The 14,430-nt window shown below is 37.5% G+C and overlaps 1 protein-coding gene and 1 long non-coding RNA gene across 5 annotated transcripts in view; one reads left to right on the forward strand and one right to left on the reverse strand.

The window, feature by feature from the left end:
• ARHGAP15 (Rho GTPase activating protein 15) overlaps positions 1–14,430 on the forward strand; it is a 318,797-nt gene that overhangs the window by 191,613 nt on the left and 112,754 nt on the right. For all 3 annotated transcript variants that reach the window (XM_030278121.4, XM_002198396.7, XM_072931738.1), the window contains one exon: positions 3,845–3,943. In XM_030278121.4, coding sequence (XP_030133981.4) covers positions 3,845–3,943 — 99 coding nt within the window. The remainder of the gene's footprint in view (positions 1–3,844; positions 3,944–14,430) is intronic.
• LOC140684503 (uncharacterized) overlaps positions 1–14,430 on the reverse strand; it is a 76,772-nt gene that overhangs the window by 33,351 nt on the left and 28,991 nt on the right. The window lies entirely within an intron of this gene.

Here is a 14,430-nt window from a genome sequence, read left to right on the forward strand (position 1 = left end):
TTTTTTTAATAAAAAACACTGAAGTATGAGTTCTTCCAAGTGTGGCTACATCTCATCCATGTACACCCAAAACAGTTAAACAATGACATTCTCAGTGAGGATGTGGCTTTAGTGATTTTGTTTTAATTGTTTCTTTTCCAGAAGAATTGTCTCCCGTAGTCAAGATTTCTGTAGCCCAGGGTTAGTGGCTTTGCTGCAGCCTGAGAGAGCTACTCAAAAGAAAGAAAGGGAAAAAAAAAAAAGTAGCCCTGTCAAGCTGAGGGAGAACTTGAAGCTCCCCAGAACGAGCAATTCATTGCAGCCATAATCATCATTTTATATTCTACAACTTGTGAATGTCCATTCTGGTGTCTGGTTTTATATCCCTGTGTGAAGCTGTCACACACCCCACCATCTCCAGCAGATTTTTAAATGTGCAGATAGCAGGGATATGTAATGTAAACCACACCACCAAACATATTATGAATATATTGCTCTTCTTAAAAATGCTTGTTGGTTTTTCATACTACAATATTGACTAACTGTCGGTGTTTGATGTATGGTTTACCAGCCTGATGTAGACTTATGGTTAGAGCTTAACTTGTTAGTTCTGCTTTTGCAGCCAATTCAGAATAACTACAGATGCCCCAAGATATTAAAATTGACTGCTCAAATGGACTCAGTGTGGGAGTTTCATTGGTTTTAAATTGATAACAGCTGAAAGAGTGAATGATTAAAGCTGTATATGGGCATAGTATGCAGCTCCTTTGTACGAGCCCTTGTGAACAGAATCCACTGCATGGGAATTGCCTTTGTTCTAATAAAAGATATTTCTGAACAATTGTTAGTTTAAATTTTTAAATGATGAAACAAGAGCATTTCAGGAGCCTATAGAGGAAATAATTCCTGAGAAACTGGAATAACTCTGAGAAGATAAAGTGGATTTCTATTCAGAGGGGAGCATTTAAAGTTAAGTAGCATTCCATAAGGTGGTAATTGTGTCTATTTCCCAGGCATTTGAGTTAAATAAGCTGGATAGGAAACATAAACTGTCATAACAGGAGGTTAGGAGTGTTGTGTACATCTCTTTTTTTCAAGTCATAAAATATGAAGTTTTGGAGGACCTTATCACAAATAAATCAAACAAAGAATTTTTGCTTTTCTTATCCCTTTGGGAGAAGGTCTTTTATTTTTTTGAAGAAATGTTCTGGAGAGCTTTCCCTTAAACTACTTTTAACATATGTATAACTCTACACGTATAAAAGAATAAGAAAATAATATTTTCATTTTAGTTACATAAAAATCTGGCCTAAAAAAGTGATCAATTCACCATTCCTTGTTTTTTGAAATACTGCAAAAACAAATCTTAGCTGAGTTTTTCTCAAGTATCCCTGTGACCTCCACAAGTGTGAGTACGGCAGTGTAACTGCTGCCATTCCCATGTTTATGTACAGACACAGATTCAGCAAAAAGTCAATTGATTAGAGAGAGTCACAGAATTTGTGGTCCAGGAAAACTCAGAACTGAGATTACTTGGATGACTCTTGGGATCATGTACTTGTAAATACTCATGAATTTCTAGAAGGGGGAAAACCCCCTCCAAAGCAGTTGTGTGCTGTTGTTTTGCCATAGTCTATTTTGAAGCCCAGGAAGTATTAATGTTATTTTGCTGCCCTTCCATCCAAGATAAAAATCCTGAGTGCCTGTGTTCTAAAGAAGAGGTGATTTAAAATCAAAATGTGACTGCATCCATGCAGTGAAAGGTATAAAAACTAAGGTTAAATATTTTGCTGAATATATAGAATCTGAACCAAGAAATGAAGTAACAGACTTGGTGAGAATTGTAAAACTCTTTTCAGCCTGTTCAAAATTTCCTCCCAGGAATAACAAATATTCTGTGTTCATGTTAGAGATTGAAAGAGTAACTGTGAAATAATCCTAGAAGTTGATTATAAAGTGGTTATAACACAGAAGAGAAACTGCTGAACAGCAACGTACTAATTTCATTTCAGTTCTTCATGTGTTACCATCTAAACACAGTGTAGTTCTTTGCCTGTTTTGCTTCTGAAATTGTTTACAAGTGTCTTTGTCCACCAAATAAGACATGTTTTTACTTCTTTTTTAACATAATTTACATTGGAGACCATTCCATATTATGCAAAGAATTTGACAGGACTTTGCTAAAATTTTAAAAAACAATTAAGATGTCAAAAGAGGAAGTGCTAGTACATTTTAATCATAAATCTCTGTATTTATAATTACCACTGAAGGCAGCTATAAATGTTTTATGAAGAAAATGTAACCAGACTGTGCTTTGTCAGAAACATAACCCCAAAACATGTAACAGACTGTTCGCTAATGCTTAACGCCACACATGCACACAACCTTCCTCAGAGCAGTGCTGTGAACCCAGTCCTCCATCCCTTCTGCAGCCCAAACTCTGACTAACTTCAATCCAAGCTTTGATGTACTCTTCCAGAATGCAGATCACACATTTTGGGAGGTGCAGCAATGAACTGCTCTGGTGCATCTCGAGAAGTCCAAAGCGACCCCTGCCCGCACCTTGGTTCTGTCACTGTGTTCCCTGCTCTGGGTATCAGGAAAGAAAAGGCAATCAAGTGCTCTTGAAATCTGAGCTGAGTATGAAATAGTGGTGATTAATGAAAATGAAGCTTACTGCAGCACAGAATTTTGTTTTTAAAAATGGGGTTTTGCTTGTTAGTGAGGATAAGGTGGTTTTAGAACAAAAAGCAATTGGTTATGGGGCAGTATGGTGGCCCTGACTATGGAGGAAACATCCAATTCTGTGGGAGCTGCTGGGTTTTCTATGCAAAGTCCAGACTGGTGCTATCACCTTTCAGCTATATATATAATAATTTTCAAAGCCTCCACACCAATTTACAAACTATAGTGCTCTGTTGAAATGCTATATGGAGACTGTCTCTTTGGATAAATGATGACAGTACACTCCTATTGTTTCAGCATTTAACTGGCTCCTATTGAATAGTTCCTCTCATCTGTTTGATTCATTCTGATTTTAGCTGACAACGTCCCTGTTACTGATTGCTCTTTTCATAATCTCTCAAACACAGAGTGGAAATGAGGTGGGGGAAGCTAATTAGTAATCTGACGGGTTGAACCTGCTAATACAAATATGTTTCAAGATCAACAGCCAAAGTTGATCAAAACTTTGAAATCACAAAAACTAAAAGGTGGCATTATCTAGTAAAAGGATTGCTTGTGAAGGAAGTGAGACTAATAATTAGCTAAACATGGTGTAAGATGAAATCCTTATCAAAAGACATCTAGCATCTTCTGGTTTTCTGAGCAGGCAACTCGATGAGTAAAGAAAAAGATTTTGTGAAGTTGAGATGAAATTGTACCGAGTCCTGATGATGCAAAGTAATGAAGTCCTTGCCCTCGTACAGTGCTCCATGAAAGAGTGAAACTTCCAAATGGATGGAAGGGACAGGTCACCCAACCAGGCTGGATCAAGTGCATCATGTAGAAATTTGTATTCAATGGCTTAAGGAGCTGTAGCTCTGGAACTGCTTGCACATTTCCTATGGCAGCTCCAATCAAACTCTGGAGAATTCCAAGCCTTAGAAAGGTCAAAACTAAGGTGCAAGTGGCAATTGAAATTGAATCCAGAGGGAAGCATCGAGCACTATGAGCAGCAGATGTGGAGGGATTTGGTTCTGGGGCAAAAGCTAATGACCACTAGGACTCAAAAAGGATTTGGTTCCAACTTGGTCTATGCATCTTCAATATCTGAGTTTTAAATGAATAGGCAAGCTGAGAAGAGAGAAAATCCCACTAATAATAATATGCCTTAATGTATTTTCCTCTTGTCTTCCAAATGTAGATCAAATTTTTGGCTCCCATTTGCACGTGGTTTGTGAGCATGAGAAATCTACAGTTCCCCAGTTTGTAAGACTCTGCATAAAAGCTGTTGAAAAAAGAGGTGAGTACCTTATTACTTAATACTCTTTTTTCTCTAATAGTAATCAAAACTTTAACCTTGTAACTCTGCTTGGATTGCCAGGGTAGGCAGACAGTACAATCTGTAATATATTTATGAATAAAACTATATCACATTCTGTGTATCTTCATTTTCTTTATATGATAAGACATTAATGGAACTCATTCATGCTGATTATTCTTTTGGGGCTTTTTTTTTTGACATGTTGTTGGGTTAGTCTTTCTCTGGATAGCAAATGTTAAGCCCCGATAAAATGTCAGTTATTTCATTTTAAAGTCCCTGGTAAATGTAAGGCCAATAGTTTTTCCTAAGTATTGAATTTTATTTAACCAAAATAAATGTTATTCTAGCATGGCAATTTTTTTTTTTAATGAGTGTAGGTGTCAAATTTTTACAGATATTTTACAAGCCATGATATTACAAAAATACTGAAATGAGTATCCATCCTCATTAAAAGTTTTGATTAATAAGAAAATTTTTCATAGTATAAAAAAGATGCACTTAACACCATTGCCTGCCTTCCTTTCTACAGTGTGTATCTTCTCTCAATGAAGGTCATTTTCTTTGGAAGGTGCATGCGGTAGATGCAGAATCTTAAAATGTATTGTATAAAAATGTGAGGCTTCATCACCATCTGTTACAAGTTTACAACTTGTTCCAGGGATCTGGGGAAACATATATCTTGCAAAAGATAGAAAATTTATTTTCAGAATAAGGCTGGGTGAACCCATTGTCACTGCCATATACTGGAGTCTCAGAACAAGAGAATCCATGAAAAATAAAAAGATACTTAGAGTGTTACCCACAAAGGAAAAAGCTATTTTAATTCCGCCATTGTTACCTGGTTTTATAGTGAAAGGTGCAATAAAACTACCCTGTAGTTTCAAACTCAGGGAAATTCATGCTTTAATTATAGAGCAAAGAGAGCACTGGGATATTATTATTCCCAGAATGATTGGCAGGAAGTCAGAGACTGAAACAAACTGGAGATCGTTCAGCAGGGGGAGATAGTAGCATTGGGTTTTTGTGGAGGAAGGCTGGAGGCTGGATAAAAAAAGGGGAAAAATGTGTGAAGTGACTATTAATAGAGGAGGAATTGTGAGGTGAAATTCAGAACATGAAAAGGAAAGGCAGAGATTAGATTGCAAAAATGCCACTACATGCAGAACATGTCTAACAAACTGCTTGGTTACAACCTCAGCACAAGTTCCCTCAAGAATGTACTGGGTATTTCATAGATGTTTTGGAGTATCTGACTGCTCCTCCAAGTTAGAAGTGAGGCCAGAGGTCTCTGCACTGCTGAACTGTAATAGAAAAAATTTAAGGAATGTAATTAGATGTTTACTGTCTGTGCAGTTATCAAAAAAATGTTCATATTAGAAACTGGATGTATCACCGTTCCTTCAAAGGCGGTCATCCTTCTGAGTACTGCACTACAGTTCTTGTGTTTCCTTCAAACTTGCTGTGACTTAGAGAAGCTTACCCCTTTTTGTTAGCCTAACATGTAAATAAAAGCTAATCACATGGCATGAGATAAAAATTTCATGTTATCATTATATTTATGAGTTTATATTTGATATGCAGTTTTTTTCTATTATCGTTTTCTTGGATTAAGATGCTTCCATTTACTCACATTCTATTTACTCAAAGTGTTGTTTTTACTAAGTTCTGGCATAAACTATCTCAGGACAGCAGTAATTTATGTGAAGCTAAGTCCAATGTTTATGCAAGCTTCTGATGACATTTTGTGCCGGGGTTGGTATTAGGAAGCAGAATGTGGAGGTGCCAAGTCTCCCGGCATGGCTGAGACTCAACAGATCTGAAACCCTCCTCTTAATGGCCAGATATGCCTCCAGCCAAGATACTCAACTGCAGAGTCATGGGAAATACTTATGTACCAATTATGGGAAAGGCACATTTAATGAAAACTGTATGTTTACTTTCATAGTCTTAGTAAGATGGCCTAGATACTCGGTACAGCTGGCATATTGGCTGTGGTAGAAAAGCTTTCTTTTCCTATTTAGAGAATATATCATCCACATACTGTAACTGTACCAAAAATGTTACGTGCGTGCTTCGCTTCAGATAAAGCATTATTAGGGAAAAAAACCTTAGGACACCATCCCTAAATGTTACTTACAAACCATTCGTGCTCCACTGAATGGTTGTGTTCTTAGCTATCAGCTCATGGATTTAGTTTTTATTCACCTACTGGTTTTCTATTTGTTTTTTCTGAATTTTAAAGCAAAAGCACTGTGCACAGAAATAAAGTCAGCAGTGATCGGAATAAACCATATTAATTAGTACATTTTCCTGTGTAGACGAGGTTACACTCAATAGCCAAATGTGGCAATATTCTTCCACAGATTAAAAATGTACAGGTTGTCATTAACCATTGGCAAGATTTCCTGTTTAGCTACAGTATTTTAAAATGAATATAAAAAGGATGTTCATTCTGAATATATTCTGCTCTAACTTAGATCAGAGTTTAGTCATTTGTCCTCACTTGTTTCGTCATTTGCTTCTTCACCATTTCAGAACAGGGGCACTTTCTAAGATCTGATCTAAAAAATCTCACACATGATGCATATTTATCTATCCAACAAGGATTCACTTGTGAAAGTTATAAAAATTGAATGAATCCCACTTTTTCAGCCTCTTTTTGTATTTTTAGTTATTGAAGTAGAACTGTGAAGCGGGTCTTTCTCCATTTTCTCAGCCATCTTGCAAAGCTGGTAGTGGAATTTAATAAAGAGAGGCAATAAAAATGTACCCATTCTTGGATACTTGCAAGGAAATTGTCACTTTTTTTTTTTTTTAAGGAAGCTCAGTTTTTCTCTTCATTCTTCCTGTACTTATGAATTACTTATTATAATTACTGAATTATTCATTCATAATTTTTGATGAACTTCTAGTCCTGATTATTGAGCTATCCAGACCTGTGCCTCTAAAGTCAAAACTATCTTGGGAAAGTGTGTTGTATCCTTGGTATTTCATGCAGTATTCTAAATAGAAAAACCTCCCACGTCTGTGGTGTGACCTGTTGAGGATAAGAGAATAAATCTATACCATGCAGCAATCAGATTGAAGGAATACAGGGATTACTCAAATATCTCCAGCATTTCTGCATTTTCTGTCTTCTCAGGGACTTCAGGGGAAAGTTTTTGATGGAAGAGCACATTCTGTGGGGTTTTTTCTGTTTCTTCTTTTACTTTACCATCCACACCTACCTTGGATGGACCTCAGGCTTTTCTGGGGCTATCTGTCGACCTGGCCTTTTCAATCTGTGTTCCTGTTTTTCAATCTGCTTCCTTCTTCTCCCTGGGAAGGGTATGACAGGTAGCACCAGCCCTGAGCTGAGCAGTGCAGGGAGGAGAGCATGGGACAATCCTCCCACTGCCCTGTAACTCACACACGGCTCACTTCTGCCAAGGGTGGGGCCCATTGCAAGACTTTTGGTGTTTCAAGGCCAGATATCATTTCCAGCCATTTCTGGAGTCGCCTATTTATTTTGTTATCCATGACCCTTTAGAAGTCCTGGCTGTCTTTTTTTTTTTTTTTGTTTGCTTGTTTTGCATTTTCTTTTTTAAAAAATATGTGAAAGGCATGAGTAGAACACATTAAAAAAAATAAAAATATCAGTCTGTGTTGTACCTCAACAACATGCCATCCAATACTTCTCATAGTAGTGTTTTATCGTGTGAAAACAGTCTGATACTAAACTCTTTTCCAGGGAAGATCATTTGTCTGTGTGTCTAATGACAGAGTAAATGAACACCCCGAGCAGTCCGTATCCTAAACCTACCCAGGATATCCAGTGTGGCTTGGGTTTTGTAAAGAAATACAGTCCTAATGCTCCAGGGAAATACAATTTAACTTTCATCTCTCTTTTGAAACATCCTTCATTTTCTCCCTCCAAAATCCAAGTTAGGGTTCTCAAATCAGCCTAAATGACTTGAAAAACGACACTGCAGGCAGCAAAGCTGGTGATTACAGGTACTGTTTTCATTCTGAGCTGGACGTTGAAGATATTGTTTTCTGTTGCTTTTCTTGGAGCACAGGATGCTCTGACAGGAATGATACACAAAATTACATATTTGATTCAATGCCTAAAAGCCACCCTGGGATCCATAACCTTGCTTAAAGATTTAAGAAAGACCTTTAGTCCACTTCTGAGAAGGTTCTTAGCTTAGAAAACTTTATCTTTCAACTTTACTTCTTAGCAGCTGTTATGTTTTTTTGCAGTCATTTGTTTGACAGGATCCAGTTATAGGTTCCGATGTCTGTTTAAAGAAACAGGGAGGTTGTTGGCTTTAAAATTCCCTTACTGCTTGTGTGTTCAACATTTTCCCAGGCTTTTCTACATAGTTTGCCAAGTAAAGGGACTGACCTTTTGTAGCAAACACTTTTTCATTTCTAAATGCTCACTTTGATTTTTGTCCCATTTTATGCTCATTCCAAACTGTTTACAACCCACTAAAAATGACTGTGAATTATATGTTTGTGTAATGGATTCCTTTTGTGGTCGGAGTGGAATGTTTACTTTGAACAATTAGTTATCTTTGGGCAGATTATAGTGACCTGAAAAAAGAAGGGCTAAAATTATTATAGTACCTTAACTATTTCCTTTTGTTATCTTCTCTGTGTGTCCAGCATATTATTTACTGGGTTTCATTGCACTGAGACCCAGGGAACAAATCATCTTAAATAAGAGCAGTGACAAAAACCCCTCTGAGTGTGGGGCTCTTGGCTTGGGGGGTGATCTGGGGTAGCACCAGTGAGAATTCAGAGGGCACCATTAGGCACTTAAAAGCTGGAAATGCAATTTTAAAAAGGCATGGTTTTGAAAAAAATTTAACTTCTTGCTCTTCAAAATTCAAATTTCTCAAAAGCTCCAAGGTCTGACACCCCAAAGTGCCTAAAACTGATACTCATTTTGGCTTTAATTAACTAAGTGTCCATAGCTGTGCTTGATTATGCACATGGTCATTGCAGACATGCAGACACACAGTCTCATGATGCAGAATATTCAGGGTTTAAGGAAGAAAATGACTTTATGGGCAAAGATAAAGTAGCTTATGGGATGTAGTAAAGAAATACAGTCATCCCAATGGAGAGAAATGAAGATAAAAATGGTATTTTAAACTACCTCACCTCCCAAATGCCATGCTGCCCTGTGACAGAAGGTTGTGTCTCTTTCATCAGTTTTATCTGTTAATCTAAAAGCTAAAGTGCCGCTAAAAGCACTTTAAAACCTATATATAAAGAAGAAAAAAAAAAAGAAAGTGATATTTCATTACCTTCTAAATCATATATCGCTTAAAAGGTAGTCAGTATTCTGGTAGAATGTTTACACAGAGGAGAGTTCACTTATCTCAAGGAGTTAAGCAAAGAGGAAATGAGTTTTAAAAAATATAAAGTGAATATATTGCTAGGGAAAAAAAATGAAGTTTTAAAAGAGTCTAATGCTATCTCATTTTCTAATGGAAGAAAACACTGCAGAAGAATTTTAAAAGAAAAAAAATCTCAAACATCTCCTAAAGCTGAGGATTCCCATGCTGGGGTCATTGGCTTTGGTATGGTGGAGTGAGTGGATTATAAAACAGTAAGGATGGCAGAAGACATAAAGCCTGTGCAGCCAAGGGATGGATTCACAGCCACTTAAAACCCCTAGAAATTTACAGAATTGTTTAGTTGGGAAAAGCCCTCTAAGATCATTGAGTCCAACCATTCCCCCAGAACTGTCATGGCCAGCACTGAACCATGTCCCCAAGTGCCACATCCACACACCTTTTAAATCACTCCAGGGATGGGGACTCCACCACCTATCTCCACCTCTGTATGTATTATAATGCTCATGATCAGTTTGAGTTCAACAGCATGTTCCTCGGAGTTTATTTAGCTTAAGCAAAACTTTAAGTTTATTTGGTACTCAAAAATAGTTCATTCCCATCCCTGAGGACCTGAGGAAGGCAGTAGGAAAGTACAGGGTAGCTCTGCCAGGGTGTGCTCACCACCATCTTGGGCTCCCAGTAAATGCACAGTGCTCCTGGGACACTTCCCAGCACGGTTAGACCAAACCCATCAGCCAGTGGCATAAAGGATTTGTTCTGGCAAGGCTTTCCTGAGAAGGGAAACCTCAGGAGACTGACCTATCCTGTCCTATTTTATATTTCTGTCTGCGTGCAGGGTTATTCTCCAACGGCACACAACCCCTGAACAACCACTGAAATGTATTCTGTGTTTTTTCACTCATACCTTTCTATCCTCAGAGCAAGAAATTCTTCATGAATAGCAGTTTGTTTCGTACAAGTTCATTCACTGATTTTCAGTATTTATTCTCCTCTGGAAATGCATTTTCCAAGCTCTTGTTTGATTCTACCAGGCCTACACATGTGTCCTTGCTTACTCTGATATAATTTTACATTCTGTTTCCAGTGGCTTTAGAATTCAGTGCCCTGAAAGTACAGAGATCATGTTGCTCCACCAACTGATCTGAGCCCCCAGTTCTGCTAATTTTGTACTGTTCATTCTTTCCCACTTTGGGATAATCTATTATGCTTGGATCCAGGCACGCACTAAAAGCTAATACTTCCATGAAGAATTTGCAATTTGTACTGTTTAGCTTGTGATGAGATTCCTTTTATGATTCTATCTTGTTCCAAGGAGGCTTCTGCTCCCAACTTTTATATGCACTGAATGTAAAAGAAAAGAGGAAAAAAAAAAAAAAAAGCGGGAAACAAAACAAACTGATAGAAAAAGAAAATTGCATGCACACAAAAATATCCAGCAGTTCAGAAGATAAAGCCTTTTTCCATGGAATTCTAGTGTGCAGAAGAAATCTGTTTCTGAGGGCATTGAACTATGTTTACTTTAAACTGGCCAATGAGCATAAACTCAAGCATACAGATGAATGCAATATAAGACAACAGAGTTCTGAGAAAAGCCCTTGCAAGTTTGTGATTTAAAATGGTTGGTGCTTTTTTTAATTTTATTTTTATTTTTTTGTTTTTTAATAAACTCTTCTCTTGAGTAGAAATTAAGAACGGTTGAATTTAGTGCAAACATATTGGCAAGATTTCCTCAGCCATTTCTGTCTTCAGGCTCAGGCAATCCCACTATAGCCACCTTTCTTAGAGTAAGAGCCAGTTAATAGTGTTGTGCAAGGTCCAAGTCAGAGTTGGCTCTGAAGGGTATTCACTCTGGGGCCTCTGTGTCTGCTAGAAAGCCACATTCTGAGTTAGAAAAAAATATCAAGAAGTGTCAACAGGAAACATCACGGAAGGGCATACAAGACAAATTAGAGAAAAGGAGACAACAGACCAAAAAAAAAATTGAAAAAAGGAATAAAAGCCTTGTAATGACAAGGCACAAAAGAGAATAAATATATAATTATTTAAAAATTTGAAAGAAGAGACTTTAAGTTGGTTAGAAGAGGAAAAAGCCATGAAATAGGCAGGTATTTGAACCAGTTGTTGTCTTTGTCATAGTTACCTGATACCTGTTTCATTGATTAATCTGTTCCAGAGGAATGTATCCATTTCTATGACAAAAAGGGGGGCTTTGTATTTTAAGCTGTGCCAGTAACAACAAGCAGACACTCAGTGTTCACCAGAGTAACATTTACAATGCCTGGGCCAAATTCATGCCTTGTGTAATTTTATTGCTTTTACTGGAATTACACCAAAGATGAGTTTGGCCTTTTGCCTTTTTCTAGCATTGTATAATATATCTATTTGTGAACATGTAGAAGGAAACAGGGCATTTTGTCTTCCGTATTTTCCATAAAATCCTGTTCAATAGGCATAATAAATAAAACAAACCACTTAACCTACGAAATAAAAAAGAATCAAACAACGTTTTCTAGATATTAAAATAATGTTAATACACTTTGTAAATCAAGGAGTTGACACTTGCATGCACTGAAACAAAAAGTCCAGAGAAATTTAAAGCCAGCTGACTCTGTCTGTGTGTGTTACTCTGTTCATTGCCTCTGTGCCAAAGAGGGAATGAAGGTCCTGACTCACCCCCTGGTCAAAGGCAGATTCAGGGAAGCTCACACATGAGGGTATTCACCTCCCAGCCATTAAAAAGGTAAAAAGAAAGACACAAAACTCCTCTTTTTCCCCCCTGAATAAGCTGAGGCTGTGAGGCACCATGCCCTGGTACAGTACACATGCCATCACAGACAAGGAGTTGGCAGGATTTCCACTGCAAACCCCATTTAGTCAGACTTTGCAGTTCAGCCATTAATAGAACACTTTGGGCTAACACTTGACAAAATGAATCTTGGCCTAGAAGAGATGTTCACTCACACACAAACACACACAAAAATAGAAGCTAAGTCCATTAAGTTCCTTTAAAAGGAAACGAGGTGTAATTTCAGATCCTTTCAATGTCTCTCTGCTTAAATAGGAAGTTGTATTTTTTAAAATATTATGAAAACATAATTCCACAATGCAAAGGAATCACTTTTCCTATGGGGGAAAAAAAAGCTACTAAAACCACACTATAATTTTTTCAAAAAAGTTTTAAAGCAACAAAACACACTAAAAAAAGAAGTTTTACTGTCCATATGCCACACTGTGGGGTCAGTTTAAAAAAAACTCATCTTTTTTTTTCCTGCCTGCAATTCAAGAGAACAAATAACTGCAGTTGTATTTTATTACTTCAATTATTTGCTGTAGCAGCTTGTGTTACATCAATGTTTTAATCATATAATACCACAGTCTAATGGGATTGATACCTACATGAGAGAAATTGTACCAACAGAGAACTTCAGGAGGAAGGCAGGGGGCAAAGGAGGAGAACAGATTAAAAAGGAGGCTTTATGTGAAGGCTTGCACTTCTTTAACAGATTTCTTCAGTTTGTTTTGCTCCCCTGAAATTATGAAACTGATATTATTAGCAATCTAGTAACATAACTGTCCCTAAATTGGCTACTACATGATAACCCCCAAGGAACTAACACGTTTTTCAAAGATCTCCAGTTGTCTGTTGGCTCAGCAGATTGTTTCATTATGATCAGGATCCACACAGATCATGGATGCAGTTTTATAGCAAACCAACTTCTTTTGTCTTCGCTCAAACAATGGTTTGGGAGGAATGGCATAGATGTAAATGAGAGCAAAATATGAGCATTTTGTTTCATAACACAACAGACCTCTGGGATCCTCCAGCTCTTTCCTCGTGGTTCCTTCATGCACCTTTCGTGGTGTCAGAGACGATGCCTTTCAAATAACTGAATTTTTTGTGAAAAATATATGATTGCAATCAGAAACTGCTTTCTCATGCTTATTCTCCTTTGAAATGGATATAGGTTATTTCTTCCTATAATTCTTGCTTTATTAATACAAACCTCCATCCACCAAGACAGATGGGGACTGTAGGGACCTGAATAGATCTATTCTGTTGTCAATAGCTGTGCCTTACAGTTGAGGAAATGGGTTAGAGTTTTGTTGTTTCAGAGCCTTAAGCTTTATCTATTTGAAAAAAAAAAATGTAAATACCTAGATTTTTGTTCAAGATTTAAAAACAAATGACAGGAACTTTTTTAATTGCCAAGACTATGTGCCATTAACAGGTGATACTGTGACTCTTAAAATCACCATGGACTCCTCCAAACCAAGAGTAAGGTGATATCTCTGAAATGCCTTCACTCAGAAGATAAGAAAGTACCCAAAAGGCAGAGAGAGGTTGCTCCATGCCTCTTTTCTTCACCTCCCCAGGAAAAATTCCCCCCATTTTCAAACCATATGCTTTGATTTGTCAGTCCTGAGCTGACATGGTGTTATGTGACATAACACACCAAAGCAGCTGCCACCAAATGCCTTCCCCATGCCAGCAGTAACCACACAATGCTCTTGGAGGTACCACAGCTTTTTGTTTACTTAGAAATGAAATAATTTTGATGAGTGTATGGTATCAGTTAGCAAGTGTTGAGTTCCTTGTGGTGATACTGCTCATGTTGACATAAATGGAAAACGGATCAGCTCAGAAACCTTTAATAAGAAAAGTTCCTTCGTGCGCTTGTAGTGATGCCCCGTGGAGCCACGAGAACTAAAAATCTGTCAGCATACTTGGTAGAAACTTTGTTTCATGGTTCTCTAACTCATATGATTGAGATTAAAGTGAACAAAATCTTGGCACATAGCTTGGCAGGCGAGAAGCATTCCTGTGTTTGTGTGTGTGAGACAGAGGGACAAAGAGAGGGGGAAATTTAGCAGCCACTCATTCGGTGTTAAATTATCAGGTGCTACATATTTTTAATAAACCTTAGTAGAAAGATAAGATACATCCTCTACTATTGAAAACTGCTTTCACTTAGACTATAAACTTGACTTTGAACCAGCTGAGCATCTCCTCTAACCACTGAAAACAAAACCATTCAAATTCTCCAGCCCAAACAAATCACAAGCCAGACTTGGATCCAAACAAAGAGGTGGAAGGTTCTGGAAGGATGCTGTTTA

Source organism: Taeniopygia guttata, chromosome 7 (assembly GCF_048771995.1).
Source record: "Taeniopygia guttata chromosome 7, bTaeGut7.mat, whole genome shotgun sequence".
Classification (NCBI taxonomy): Eukaryota; Metazoa; Chordata; class Aves; order Passeriformes; family Estrildidae; genus Taeniopygia; species Taeniopygia guttata.